This window comes from Dendrobium catenatum, unplaced genomic scaffold (genome assembly GCF_001605985.2).
Source record: "Dendrobium catenatum unplaced genomic scaffold, ASM160598v2 fragScaff_scaffold_249, whole genome shotgun sequence".
NCBI classification, from domain to species: domain Eukaryota; kingdom Viridiplantae; phylum Streptophyta; class Magnoliopsida; order Asparagales; family Orchidaceae; genus Dendrobium; species Dendrobium catenatum.
The window spans coordinates 2,294,674-2,308,260 of NW_021318711.1; the positions used below are offsets into that span (position 1 = coordinate 2,294,674).

The window sequence follows — 13,587 nt, forward strand, 5'->3', positions numbered from 1 at the left end:
ACTTATAAAAAAGAAAATTCATAGCCAATAATGGTTGAAACAGAATGTTATTTCTCAATAGTCATTTCAAGAGTTATCTCTCTCCATCCCAACCTTGTCAACTAAACCTTAGTACTACCTTAGATGATATCAAATGTAAAGTGCAAACAAGAAGAGTTAAGTTTTGCTATAGCCATCCTTCGCTTGCTCTTGAGCTTAACTAATTAAACTAAGTTTAAATTTGAGCTCTACTTAATTTCATGAGTTCGAATTAGCTCTTTAGTTGACTCATTTATTATGAAAGACATAAATAATTTTAATTCAAGTAATTGTTATAATAAAATGATAAAAAAAATTATGGGAGAAATAAAAAAAAAAAAACAAACCACTTAATATTAAAAAACAAGATATAAATTTTTAATTTATTAATAACTTTGCATTGAAATATTTGAATTCTAATATTTATTAAAATAATATTAAAATAACATTTTTAAATGAGTCAACTCATTAAAACTAAGGCTTCATTTTGAGACAACTTTCTTACTAATTTCTTAAGTAATTTTTAGTACAATTTTTTTTTCCAAAAATATTTGTGCTAAATAGCTGCTTAGAAAGCAATAGAAAAGTTGTCTAAAATGAAGCCTACGAGTATATTTGAGATGTCCGCAATATTTTATAGTTTTCTTTCTTACTATTTCTTAAAATAGCTTTTTAATACAAAATTTTAATTTTTTTACTAAAAGCTTCTTTAAAAATGAGTAATAAAATCATCCCAAATAAAATCATAGAGTTAATTATAAAATTGCTGTGAAAAAAACAATTTTACAACCAACTCTATGAAATTTTTTTTTTATTAAATTAGATTTCTAGTCGGTTAAGTTAGTTACACCGAGCTCTCTGAAATCGCATAGGGATGGGACCCACTGCTGCACGAATTTTGGAGCGATGGCTTTTCTTATAAAATAATTTAAAAGTCTGTTGAGAAAAAAAAAGGAAAGAAAACTTCTATGCGCCTAAAAGCAAGCGGGAAACCCGCGGGGAAGAGCGACGGCGCATCGTTCTCCGCTACCGCGCCTCCTTCATTTATTTCATTACCCAGAAGCTTCTACGTTCTCCATCTCTCTCTCTCTCCTTCAAATCGCCGATTTCGTCACGTAAAACATCTGCGGCGCAGATCGCCTTCCTACTTCAATTTCAGAGGCGAAGCTCCTTCTTATTCCTCTGCTAGTGCTCTATTTCGGCTTTCCTTCCTTGCTTTAAGATCGTGAATCTATTGTGGTCTTATCGTCTTTTTATTTTATTCCTAGGGTATGTTCAATCCATGTTAAGTAAATTTATGTTTACAAAATGAATCTTTTATCATTTTTTTATGATTTTTCCAGTTTATCTTCATCTGAAAGCTCAGTGGAGAGAAAGGTTCTTTGGGGATGAAGTTTGGAGAGACTTTTACAGGGTTTCTTCACGGAGACCAAGAGTGGTTTTTGGACAATTGCTCGCACGTAGAGTACAAGAGGCTGAAGAAGGTTTTGAAAGCCTGCAGGTCGTTGCGGGATTCGAATGGTAATGAGCAGGAAGAGAGCAATGACGGAAATGATAGTACCGGGTCAGAGCAAGTCTGCCAATGCGATATCTGTCCAGGTTTGCAGACTCCACTTTGGGTTTATTTCGTGCCCTTTTTTTTTTCTGGAACATTGTATTGTGATGCCTTGGGATTTTGTTGTTTTTTGCTGCTAAACGCATGTTAAAAATATCCTCTTGTTTGGGCCTCTTTTTGTCTTTTGGATTTATTGGCGTCATCGTATTGGTGTAATGTTCTAAGCGTCGTGAAAGATTGAGAGAAAAGAGAGGAGTCCTGAAGGTTGAATGCAGGGTGGCATATGATGCCTCTTCTGTAGCCCTTAGATCACAAAATCAGATTTATTGGTTATGTTTTTGGAAATCGAATTGAGAGGTAGATGATTATGAACTAATAAAGTCTTTCGTTAATGTCCATGTTGGTGAATTGCCTTGATTTGTTGCCACGCAGTCCCATGTAAACCACAACTACAATAAACACTTGAAGAGGTACTCAATGTTTGAAACGGGTAAGTGAGCATTGTTCGTGATAAAAAAAAAAAAAAAAAAAAAAAACTATCCATGAACTTCAAAATATATGTTAGCCTTTCGAAACCAGATAGATATTGGAAAGAATTTTGAAGCAACTTTGTTGAAGATCATCTCTTGATTCATAGTTCCAATTATAAGAGGAATAACTTTGAGATATATGGGAAGAACCCATTTTTGTTGTACTAGAACAAAATCTTCTAATATCTTTGTTCTAAGTTAGTAGATAATGAAGTTAGGAAGATGCCAGCAAGGCTATAAATGATCCAAGTCAAGCCAAGCAGGTGATTGTTCATGTTTGAGTTCATTTATTATCAACTTTTTCAAGCTCGGTTCGAGCTTCATTTTGATTCAAGCTTTTTTGTTTGTGTTCAAATTTGGTCTATTTGAAATGGTAGATGTTCAAGTTTGATTTGTGTTCAGCTTATGTTTGATTTGTATCGTGCTTGTCGAGCTTAAAATGAGCAGCTCATATAAAATTATAAAGGAGCCTTATTGAGCTATTAGTGAGCTTTACTTTTGTCATGTACATTAACTTAACAAACACACCTTATTTAGCATACTAACAGACAATTAATTGAGCCTTATTGAGCTGGTTAATGAATTTATTTAGCGAGCTTTCTTGAACCTATAAACGAGCCAGGCTATCAAGCATTTTTGAGCTTAAAAATAAGCAGCTTGTTAAGCTTAGAAAATGATATTTGTTATGACTTCATGAACACTCAAAATAAACAACCCAACAAACAAAAAGTACTTCATGTTCATTAGCAAAAAAAAAATCTAATGAAAAAATATAACATAAAAAATGAAATAATATTTTTTTAATTAAATAAAAATTGTTTATTAAAACAAATTAGGGAGTGTGGGCTAGAAAGATGGGTTCGAAGTTCATTTAGCAAGTCAATCCTGAAAGGGTTAATATTTTGTCCATAATGAAATGTACACGCCTTTGTATTGTTTGCCAGCAGTTATAGAAAGGCTTGTTGAACTGACACAATTTCCAGAAGCTTTTTATTTATTTTGGGAAATTTTGAGAGCCATGCTCAGATTCATTGATAGTGTGGTCCTACAATTGTTGTGTGCATGAAGTTAAAAAAGAAATTGCTGGAATAAAAAAGTAACTAGCAACTGAAAAAGTACAAAAATTATATTTGTTTTCAAAATCTAAAACTGAAGTTGCTAAAAACCAAAATAGGGCTCAACATTGGAGTACATATCAAAGGTTCCATCAATGCTACTAGAAGCAAACGAGCTAGACAAATTTGTAGAAGCAGCAATGTTGCACCAAATAAAATTGAAATAATTGATACCATCATAGAAATGAGACTGTGTATAATCTATATTGCAGACACAAAAATATTTTGTATACATCATCAACCCAAAAATAGTTCTAAAAGATAATATAATATGTATGTCGTTCAGCAAATGATTTTCCAGAATGGTCCAAAAGAGATATGCTCTTTTGAAGAACCTCATCAGAAATGACAATCATTGTGAAGAACAGGTAAATCAAACAAGTAACAATGTTGAACCTGTCAGCATTATAATTTCAGCAAACAGGATTTGTAGCTAGGAGAAAAACACCAGGTTAAACCAAATCAATCAAGAATGATTCCAAATCAGAATGCAAGAACCTTCCAACCACCTATCATACAAGAAGAATTTCAGAGGAAAGAACCGTTCAACCAATATTCCAATGACCAAAACTATTCCAGCATCCAAGATCATCATGTTATCAATGTTTTTTTTTTAAAAGAACAGCACTCCGCAGTCTATTTAATTTTGATAAACAGCAATTACAGCAACATGAAAAACACCCAAAAAATTAATACCTTCCAAACCATTACAGAACTAAAAGCACAAAAAACAAAGATTGCAATAAGGCAAAAAACCATGCTGCTGAGTGCATCACAATGCCCATCCAGAATGATTCCGACCATATACATAGCAGATTTAACATTTTAAGAGTAAAATGACTGTAAGTCTGTTGCATGTCAAATGAGCACCCAAGTAAAATATAAATCATGGATAACAGTAAGAAGAGACCCAAGATTCCAACTTGCATGTCATAAGAGCTCTTTGATTTATGAGGGTTTCACTAAGAAGAGAGCAGTTCAAAGGTTGGCAGTCCATGTCCTGATATATTCTGTTTTTCGCTTGCTTAAGATTAGAGGTCACAGTGGAGATATAGGTGTAAGAGTTTGATAGGAAGTGGATGTAATTTCCTCAAAATCAGCGAATGGCAATAAGGAATTAGGAAGAACATACCAATACTCTTTTTATTGCAAGATACATGAAAGAAAACAACAAGATACAGTTGGATCTTCAATTGGAGAGGAAAATCTGGCTCTCCCAAATCCCTAGCCGGTGGCTAGTGTCCTTACAACCAAAGAAATTCTAATTTCAGCAAACTCAAAACATCCACCTAACCCTAGGAAAACAAACTCCTTAAAGCATACTATAATTTTCCGCCCAAATCACCCCAAATAGCCCTCCTATCTTTCCCTCCTAGTCGCCCCCTCTTTCCCCATTCAAATTCGTACCTAGGCTCGAGAGTCTCTGGCGAAACAGAGGTTCCACTTCCTATAAATGAGGTCCAGTCCCTCCTGGACCGGTTGGACCGGTCTAACAATACCCCCTTCCAAAGACTCACCTTGTCCTCAAGGTGGAAAGCCGAAAATTGATGTTTTTACTTTGGGATTATTTGTTTAAATTGCTCTCGTTAATTTCTTAAAGTAACTCCATCGCATGTACGTTTCACATCAGTCACAGTGGAGATATAGGAGTAAGAGTTTGATAGGAAGTGGATGTAATTTCCTCAAAATCAGAGAATGGCAATAAGGAATTAGGAAGAACATACCAATACTCTTTTTATTGCAAGATACATGAATGAAAACAACAAGATACAGTTGGATCTTCGATTGGAAAGGAAAATCTGGCTCTCCCAAATCCCTAGCCGGTGGCTAGTGTCCTTACAACTTAAGAAATTCTAATTTCAACAAACTCAAAACATCCACCTAACCCTAGGAAAACAAACTCCTTAAAGCATACTTTAATTTTCCCCCCAAATCACCCCAAACAACCCTCCTATCTTTCCCTCCTAGTCGACTCTTTCCCCATTCAAATTCATACCTAGGCTCGAGAGTCTCTAGCGAAACAGAGGTTCCGCTTCCTATAAATTAGGTCCAGTCCCTCCTGGACCGGTTGGACTAGTCTAACAATACCCCCTTCCAAAGACTCACCTTGTCCTCAAGGTGGAAAGCCGAAAATTGATGTTTCACTTTCTCGTACGGCTCCCATATAGCGTCATAGTCAGGTAGCTTCTTCCATTTTATCAGCACTTCCTTGATACCTCCTTCTCCCTATCATACCCCTTTTAGCTCCAGTGATTCCAATACTACCTCCAAATCCTCTATAAGTATCATAGGTAACTCTGCACTGGATGCATGATCCCCGATAGCTCTCCTCAACTGTAAAACATGGAACACCAGATGCATAGTAGCGATCGGTGGTAACTTCAAGCGATAAGCTTCTCAAGCAGCATTCGAATGAGGCAATAAGAAATTAGGAAGAAAAATATATCAAAACTTTTTTTATTGCAAGATATATGAAGAAAACAACATGATACAGTTGGATCTTCAATTGGAGAAGAAGATTCAGCTCTCCCAATTCCCTAGACGGTAGCTAGAGCCCTCATAACCTAAAAAATTCTAATTTCAGGAAGCTCAAATTATCCACCTAGCATTAGGAAAACAACCTCCTTAAGGCATACAATAATTTCCCCCCCAAATCCCCAAACAACCCTCCTGGCCACCCCCTCTTTCCCCATTCAAATTCGTACCGGGCCCCACCCCAAAAAGCGGGCGGGAGTCTCTAGCAGAACGGAGGTTCTGCCTCTTGTAAACGAGGGCTGGTCTCTACTGGATCGGTCTAACAGCGTTCCAACTTGCATCTTTAAGCTTAAGCTGAAAATTATGTCATTTATTGCAAAAGGGAAAAAGAGGTCCCATAAATTGGAATAAGCCAAGCTTCTTGAATGATGTCCATAAAATTTTGACATCTGCTCCAATAATTCTTGTACAAAAATCTTCTTTTAAGAGGCTGATTTCCAAAAGATAATATAATAGGAGAGTGATCTTAAGATAATGGAGACACAACCTAAGGGGTATAAAGGGTATTGTTTTAACCAGTGAGTTTTGCAAAAGACCCTATCAATAAAGCATAAAATAGGTTTGTTGAGGAATTGATTGAACCAACGGTAAGGCATGCCTATATTTTAGAATTGCACTAGACTAAAGTTAAAGATGCAAGTATAGAAATCGATAAGTTTGCAAGGGAGTCAAGGGTTACCACTAATTTTCTCCTTTTTTTCCTAATACAATTGAAGTCTCTAATAACAATCCAGGGATTAGGTATAGGATAAAAGATCCCTGCAATAGCATCCCAAAGAATTTTTCTTTTGTTAGCACCATTTTTAACATTTATAAAAGTAATGAAGAAGTTAGAGGATTGAGAATATATGAGCCAACCATAAATAAATTAGGAGTGAGTAATCAAAGTAGTAAAAGATGTAGAGGAAGCATCCCTCTTAATCCATATATGACTATTTCAAGGCAGATCAAAGTCATTACAATTATCTTTCATAGTAAAAATTTTGTATTTGCTAGAAGAGAAAGTCTTCTTGAGAAGAGGTATTCAACATAATTTCTATTAAACAAATGAGATTAGCATGATAGTTTTTGATAATGTTTTTGAACTCAGTGATTTTTCATCACCATTATTCCCTCTTACATACCAAGATATTATGATAAGGATAAACTTAAGGTAGTTATATTTGAGTACCACATTTATTCCTAGCCTTTCTTTGCTTGAAAGTAAAGGGGGTCACATTTTGAGCCTACTGCAAGGTATTAGATGTAGAGAGAGAATGATCTGGGATGTTAGATGAGCTGCTATGAAGCTCTTTGGAACCAACCAACTTGGTTTGGGGAGGATGCATGGATTTGGATGGGGAAGAGTGATGGTTAGCATCGCTTTGATGGAGAGCATCATTAGAGCTAAAATAGAAGGATCTTTTGAATGGCTTGATACAGGTGAAATGAGTGAATTAGAAGATCTGACACTACAACCAGCATTCGAAGGAGGCATGTTAATGTTTGGCAAAACAGTCTGTGCTTGAGGTGTGGATGAGGTAGGAGAAAGAGGTGACCACTTTAGTAGTTGTATTTTGTTTAGGTTTACTGTGAGAGGGCTGCAACTTTTTTTAATACTCATTCGTTTTGTAGACTCAAGAATTTTTGGATGATCGGAAGCTTCATGGGCAAAGGTGTTACATGTTACACATGGAGGGCTTCCATTCATAAAGCTCGGGTTGTTGTATGTCTTTTCCTTTAACAGAGATGGTGACAAAGATAGGGAGAACAAAGGTAGTTGAAATCTCAATTGAAATCCTAGAAGAAGTAAGCCTTGTCCTTTTTGTAATGAGAGAGTCAATGATTAAGAGTATGCCTATATTGCTTGCAATTTTTTATATACCCTTCTTTGACCAACAACATAATGGTAGGTTAGGAAGTTTACCCATATAGGTACTTCCCTAAAATCTTCTTTCAGGGGAACAAAATCTAGCTTCCATGACTTGAATATAAAAGGCTTGCTACTAACAAACCAAGGACCACCAGATAGAACCATATCCATGTTTTTCACACATGAAAATTTAAATAGAAAAAAAAAATGTCTGCTAGAGAGAATAGCTCAAAGTTACATTTAAGCTTTCAAATTCTACTTACAACAGTTAACAGGTTGCCATGTAATGGCTAACGACTGATGGCATATCCCACAAGGAAGGTCCGGGGTTTTAATCTTCCTCCAGCTCTTCATCAGAAAGTGAAATCTTCTCATCCGACGAGTTGATGAATTTGAAGAAGGAAGAAGCACAAGGGACATTAGTAGTAAGAACCTTTACAAAGAAGTTTTTATTTTTAATTTTTTTTTTCTTTTTGGGGGGAGATGTGTACAGTTTTGAACCCAAAATCAAAGGTGGAACTACTGAGAGAGGCGGGAACTTCGAATCGCCATACCGTTTAACTCTGGTTAAGCTAGAGTACCAGTTGCCGATCCATGATGGAATGTGAGAAGAAAGAACTAGAGGAAGAGAAAGAGATGGCGGCACGAAACTTAGGAGGGACTGTAAGCTCCGCAATGTGAGCAGCTGTGAAGACAGAAAATAGACTTAGAAAATAGACTAATCTATTAATCATTTAACCATCCTCTTTTTTATCTCACAATTTCAACGCATGCAGAGAAGACAGAGGAGAATAGTAGAAAATAAAAACACAAAATTAATAACCAACTAAAACATCATCTTGCTAATACATACAGTATATAGGCCAAACTTGGATGGTGAAGAAGAAGATGCTACGGCGTGTCCATGGCTTGTAGACAAAATCGATTGCAAGAGGGTCGTGTAACTTCTAACTGCAGAAAAAAAATGCTCGTGTGACCTTCTATTGCGGAGAAGAACAGGAAGCTTGTCCAAGCCAAGAACATGCAACCTCCGATGGGAGATAGTTGTTACACAAATCAAGTTATGGTGCAAGCCTTGTTGCGAAGACAATGACTACTTGTATGATTTCCTAAGGGTTCAAGCGATTTCTTGTGCCATGAAAAACTCCCTGCTAAAATGATTGTTGAATTATGTACATTTGTGCCCCATGTATGTTGAATTATGTACATGATCTCAAGATATTGCACTTCTATTTGAGTGATCTTTGGGACCTAATGTGTGTGAAAGTCAGTGAGCTTGTGTATAAACGAGTCCATATCTATTGAATTATATACATGGCCTCCATATGGCTTTTCTAGGTGTATCTTATTTAACACCTTGTTCCTAGCCCTACAAACAAATACTTTTGTATATATGCATTAAATCTACCTTTTAGAATTCTCTCTGCAATTGCAAATTTAAAGAAGTTAACTTGATTTTTAAGATAATTCAATTTGTTAATCTAAGTGGATTAAAATTTTGGCCTTTTACTTTTTCTTGCGGTACAGCGTTTTGATAATATATTTAGTCTTATGTACGACAGTATGCCTTGAGAACTCTTCACATATTTGTTTGCCCAAGTATTTTCTAAAACAGCTTTTAAAGTGTAGTTTAATTAGCTTGTAGCATGGATGTTACTTCTTTGCAGCCCATATAGTTATAGCAGTTCTAATGCTGAAGATTCATTTCTTTCAATTGTTAGCTTGTGATCAGAAGTTCTTTGATGAGCTATCAAAGGAAGCTTCAGACATTGCTGGATGTTTTAGCTCAAGAGTTAGGCGACTTCTCCATTTTCACTTTTCCAATGGATTGCAACGGTATATGCGGCGCCTTAGCCATTGCTTTTCAGATGATCAGCAAACTTCTGTTCAAGAAGTGAGGATGTTACTTGATTATGTTACTATGAATGCCGTTGCTATAAGAAAAATACTCAAGAAGTACGATAAAGTAAGTTTTTCTGTAGGTGGCTTCCATCCTTTTATTTTACAGTGATGAGTTATTTTCAATGTAATTCCATTGTAATTTCTTCGTGTCGTAAGGTTCATGGCTCTGTTAATGGTAGAAACTTCAAGATGGTAATGCGTGCTAAACGGATAGAACTATTGCAATCACCTTGGCTAATAGAACTGGGTGCATTTTATTTGAACTGCGCTGGTTCAGATGCAGGTGAACCTGGTTCATTTTTCCGAAAGTTCTCTTGTGATCTATCTGATTCCCAACCTGTAATGACGATGGTTCTATTGGATTCCATTACCTATGAATACAGTTTGAGTTGCCCCATCTGCTTGGTAAGGTTCCTCTTTTATACTCGCATATATTGTCACTGAACAATTCCATGTTTATACTGGAGTAGATATTGTGCATCTTAGTTTTATGTCCTTAAATATAGTTAGTTGCTTTCTGTTAATAGTGTGCTAGGTGTTTAGTTTGCATGCCAGCGTTCGATCTTTAGTATGTGCTTGGTGGAGTCTTGTTCTGTAAATAATATAAGAACTCTCTATGGCTATGGGTATCCAAAAAATTTTGATCGAGATTGTGGCGACAAAGCTATTTGAACAAGGGTGTGGTCCTTTAGAAAAATAAAAGGGCTTCAGTTTTAGACTTTTAGTTCTTATCAATAAGGTTATATCAATACATGTGATAAATCATAGTTCTTATCAATAAGGTTATATCAATACATGTGATAAATCAGGCTGGAATCAACATATTTGTGTTTCACTCTTCTTAACTTTTCCTCAGCCAAGCTTAGCAGAATAGCCAATTAAGCACAGTATTATTAGAATAGAAATTTATTCTTCTCTTCATTCCTAATATTATGTTGCTCGCAGTAATTGTAGCCTTTTTGGGATCTCGCATCTATATTTGATATATTGATTTTGTTTCCCAATTTTTGTAGAACAGAAGGTATATTGAAAGATATATTTGTTTGTTTTAATCTGGAGGATACAAGTTTTGGGCATTGGCCTATGCACTGCATATATTTGGGTTTTTTCAATTCTCCCTTTCTTGTAACTTTTATCTTCTTCTTTTTTTCTCTCTCTCTTGATGAGAAGTGTTAATCCCAGCTTTGTCATTTATACGCTGGTGTTGACCTCCATGTAATAACCAAGAGTTTGATATATTGATTTTGTTTCCCAATTTTTGTAGAACAGAAGGTATATTGAAAGATATATTTGTTTGTTTTAATCTGGAGGATACAAGTTTTGGGCGTTGGCCTATGCACTGCATATATTGGGGTTTTTTCAATTATCCCTTTCTTGTAACTTTTATCTTTTTTTTTTTTTCTCTCTCTCTTGATGAGAAGTGTTAATCCCAGCTTTGTCATTTATACGCTGGCTTAATCCCAGCTCTGCCAAATCTTCCTTTTTTTTCTAAGAAAAGAAAATTAAAGGCTTTAAGGTCAATAATATCAATACTACCAAATTCTTTAGGCCTGCAGATGTTTTTTCCAGCTAGCTTGAATAAGGCCTTCGCCATTTTCTTTGTCTCTATCCAAATAAGTTCCTTATTTATATATAAGATCAATAATATTTTGGCCGCCAAATTCTTTAGGCCTGCGGATGTGTTTCCAACTAGCTTGAATAAGACCTTTGTCATTTTCTTTTCCTATCCAAAATAAGTTCCTTCTAATGCTATTAATTTAGTTGACACCCACTTATGCAACCAAAAAAAAGGAAAAAATAAAAAAAATGTATAATGAGATAGAAGTAAGGATTGAATTAATTAGAATAGTTCAGTTCATTTGGACAAACTGTTGCCCTTCTTCCTAATAATCTTTTGATTGATGTTGTCAATCAAGGGGATCCAAAAGGATTTTTGCAATCATTTTGCACCATGATGAATACCCCAATAATTGAAATGAAGTTTTTCCACAGAACAGCCCATCACCTCAGCAAGGTCTCTACTAACATAGTTTCCAAGAAAATTTTAGGAATATTTGTAGTAGTTGATTTTCAATCCATAAATGAATTCAAATAGAAACTGAATGTTTAAGGAAGATAACTTGTTGTTTGGGAGTAGTACCCAATCAAAGAATCTAGAAAATTGAATACTGCTCCAGGGAGACATCGGTTGCGACTGAAAGCATCTTGTGAAGAATGCTCACCAGTGTTAAAATAAGACCCAATGGCTCCCCTTGTCTTGATTTCTTAAAGGTTTTAATTTTTTTTTCCAAGTTTATCATTCTTAATAACTTGTGAAGTAGCATCCACAGTAGATTCTTTCACCCAAGAAAAGAAAAGAAAAGGAAAGAAATGACTAGTAAGAATAGAAAGAATAAAGTTCTGATCACTACGTCCAAACACCTTGCCAAAATGAACTTTAAAGATGAATTTTTCCATCTTGTTTTTGAGTGAGCAATGGAGAATTTCATGAGCTATAGTAATACAATCCATAGTACTCCCTTCGATGAAAGCGTCTTGAGAAGAACCCACTAATTTTACATTCTGAATGATGTTGCAATTTTTTTATTTCCTATGCCAATATCGAGGAATTATGGCCTCTTGATTGAGCTCCTTTTCAAGGGTAGCTCACATTGATCTATAGGCTGGAGCTTTGGCTATTGACCAAGAGATCTTGAATTTAAGCTTGCCTATGCGATGTATGTATGTGTTTCCCTTTAATTGGCTAAAAAGTAAAAAAATAAAAGAAAAACTCCTCAAGTATTAGCTTCTAAATCCTATTTTATTAAGGTTGGAAATATTAGAAAATGACTCCTCGTTCTTTAGGAGAGTATTTCTAACATTTTTTTTCTGGAGAATTAAAGGTGTGAATACTTATCATTTTAATGGAATTCTTTTGACAGGATACCGTATTTAATCCTTATGCTTTGGGTTGTGGACATCTTTTTTGCAAAAGTTGTGTTTGTGCTGCAGCGTCAGTTCTAATTTGTGATGGTCCTAGATCTGCATCTCGCGAGGCCAAATGTCCTGTATGCAGGGAGGTATGTTTCATTATATAATTTATTCAGTCCTTTGTATGTTAAATAATTTATATTTTCCTTCTATGTTCTTGTCTTACATTTATAATGAACTGTAAACGGCTGGTCCTAAATGTTTTAATGCGACAATTAGCCTCCAATACCATCTACTAATCTAAGAAGCAACTCCATTTTCCCTGAATTCCTCCAACTATTCAAATAATTTAGCCAAGCTGTGCGTGGGTTGTATGGAGTTTGTTCTTCTCAACGAGGAAGCTTAGCTTCAAATCATCTTTAAACTGTTCACTATACTAAGGCTTCGTTTGAGACGGCTTTCTTACAGCTTCTTAAAGCAGCTTTTTTGTATACAAATTTTAATTTTTGTATTAAAAAGCTATTTTTGGAAGCAATAAGAAAGCCGTCTCAAACGAAGCCTAAATTAAACTCAAAATAAAATAGTGAAAATAAGCATTTTATCATGGAATTAAACATCTTCCATACAGGTCGGCGCCTACCGTGACCCAGTGCATATGTTAGAGCTGGATCATCTACTACGAAGCAGGTAACTTCTACCTGATTGTTCTTTGTTTGCTTTTCTTTTTCTAATTTCCAGTTCAATCTTCAAACCGAGCTTCACTGCTCAATATCTTATTGAAATCCTTCATAGGTGCAAGGAGTACTGGAAAGAGAGGCTAAGAGAAGAACGCGCTGAGATGGTAAAACAAGCCAAGCTGTACTGGGAGAGGCAGACCATAACTGCGTTGGGATATTGAATCTGCTTATTTTTTTTATCTCTAACTGCATTATTCAGAATCTACAGGCAATAAACCTTACTAGCAATGAAAAGGAATATGCGTATATGGTATATATAATGATTTGTTGCCACAGAACCTGAAGAAATTATGGCTTTTACTGATTCATATTGTTTCATTTTGTCATCTGGAATTTGGAATTTGGTCTCAGTTAGTTTGGAAATATTCTTAATTTTTAATAATTTTGATTGTTGAAAAACATAAATTAATATAAAAATGCGTAATTTTTTTTT

General features: G+C 35.2%; 1 protein-coding gene across 1 annotated transcript; it reads left to right on the top strand.

Moving 5' to 3' along the window:
- The first annotated feature begins 982 nt into the window (after window positions 1-982).
- Window positions 983-13,483, top strand: LOC110098856 (probable E3 ubiquitin-protein ligase BAH1-like 1). Its single transcript, XM_020825798.2, has 7 exons — window positions 983-1,287; window positions 1,362-1,617; window positions 9,327-9,571; window positions 9,664-9,912; window positions 12,429-12,566; window positions 13,046-13,104; window positions 13,210-13,483. The coding sequence occupies exons 2-7, from the start codon at window positions 1,407-1,409 to the stop codon at window positions 13,313-13,315; spliced, it is 1,008 nt and encodes a 335-aa protein (XP_020681457.1). The 5' UTR covers window positions 983-1,287; window positions 1,362-1,406; the 3' UTR covers window positions 13,316-13,483.
- The last annotated feature ends 104 nt before the right edge of the window (window positions 13,484-13,587 follow it).

What these genes read in the sequence shown, in the direction of transcription:
- LOC110098856 (XM_020825798.2), top strand. Translation starts at nt 1,407, where the DNA reads ATGAAGTTTGGAGAGACTTTTACAGGGTTTCTTCACGGAGACCAAGAG. An exon ending in TACTCAAGAAGTACGATAAA is followed by an intron (nt 9,572 to 9,663) that starts GTAAGTTTTTCT and finishes TCGTGTCGTAAG; the next exon opens with GTTCATGGCTCTGTTAATGG. An exon ending in TGAGTTGCCCCATCTGCTTG is followed by an intron (nt 9,913 to 12,428) that starts GTAAGGTTCCTC and finishes TTCTTTTGACAG; the next exon opens with GATACCGTATTTAATCCTTA.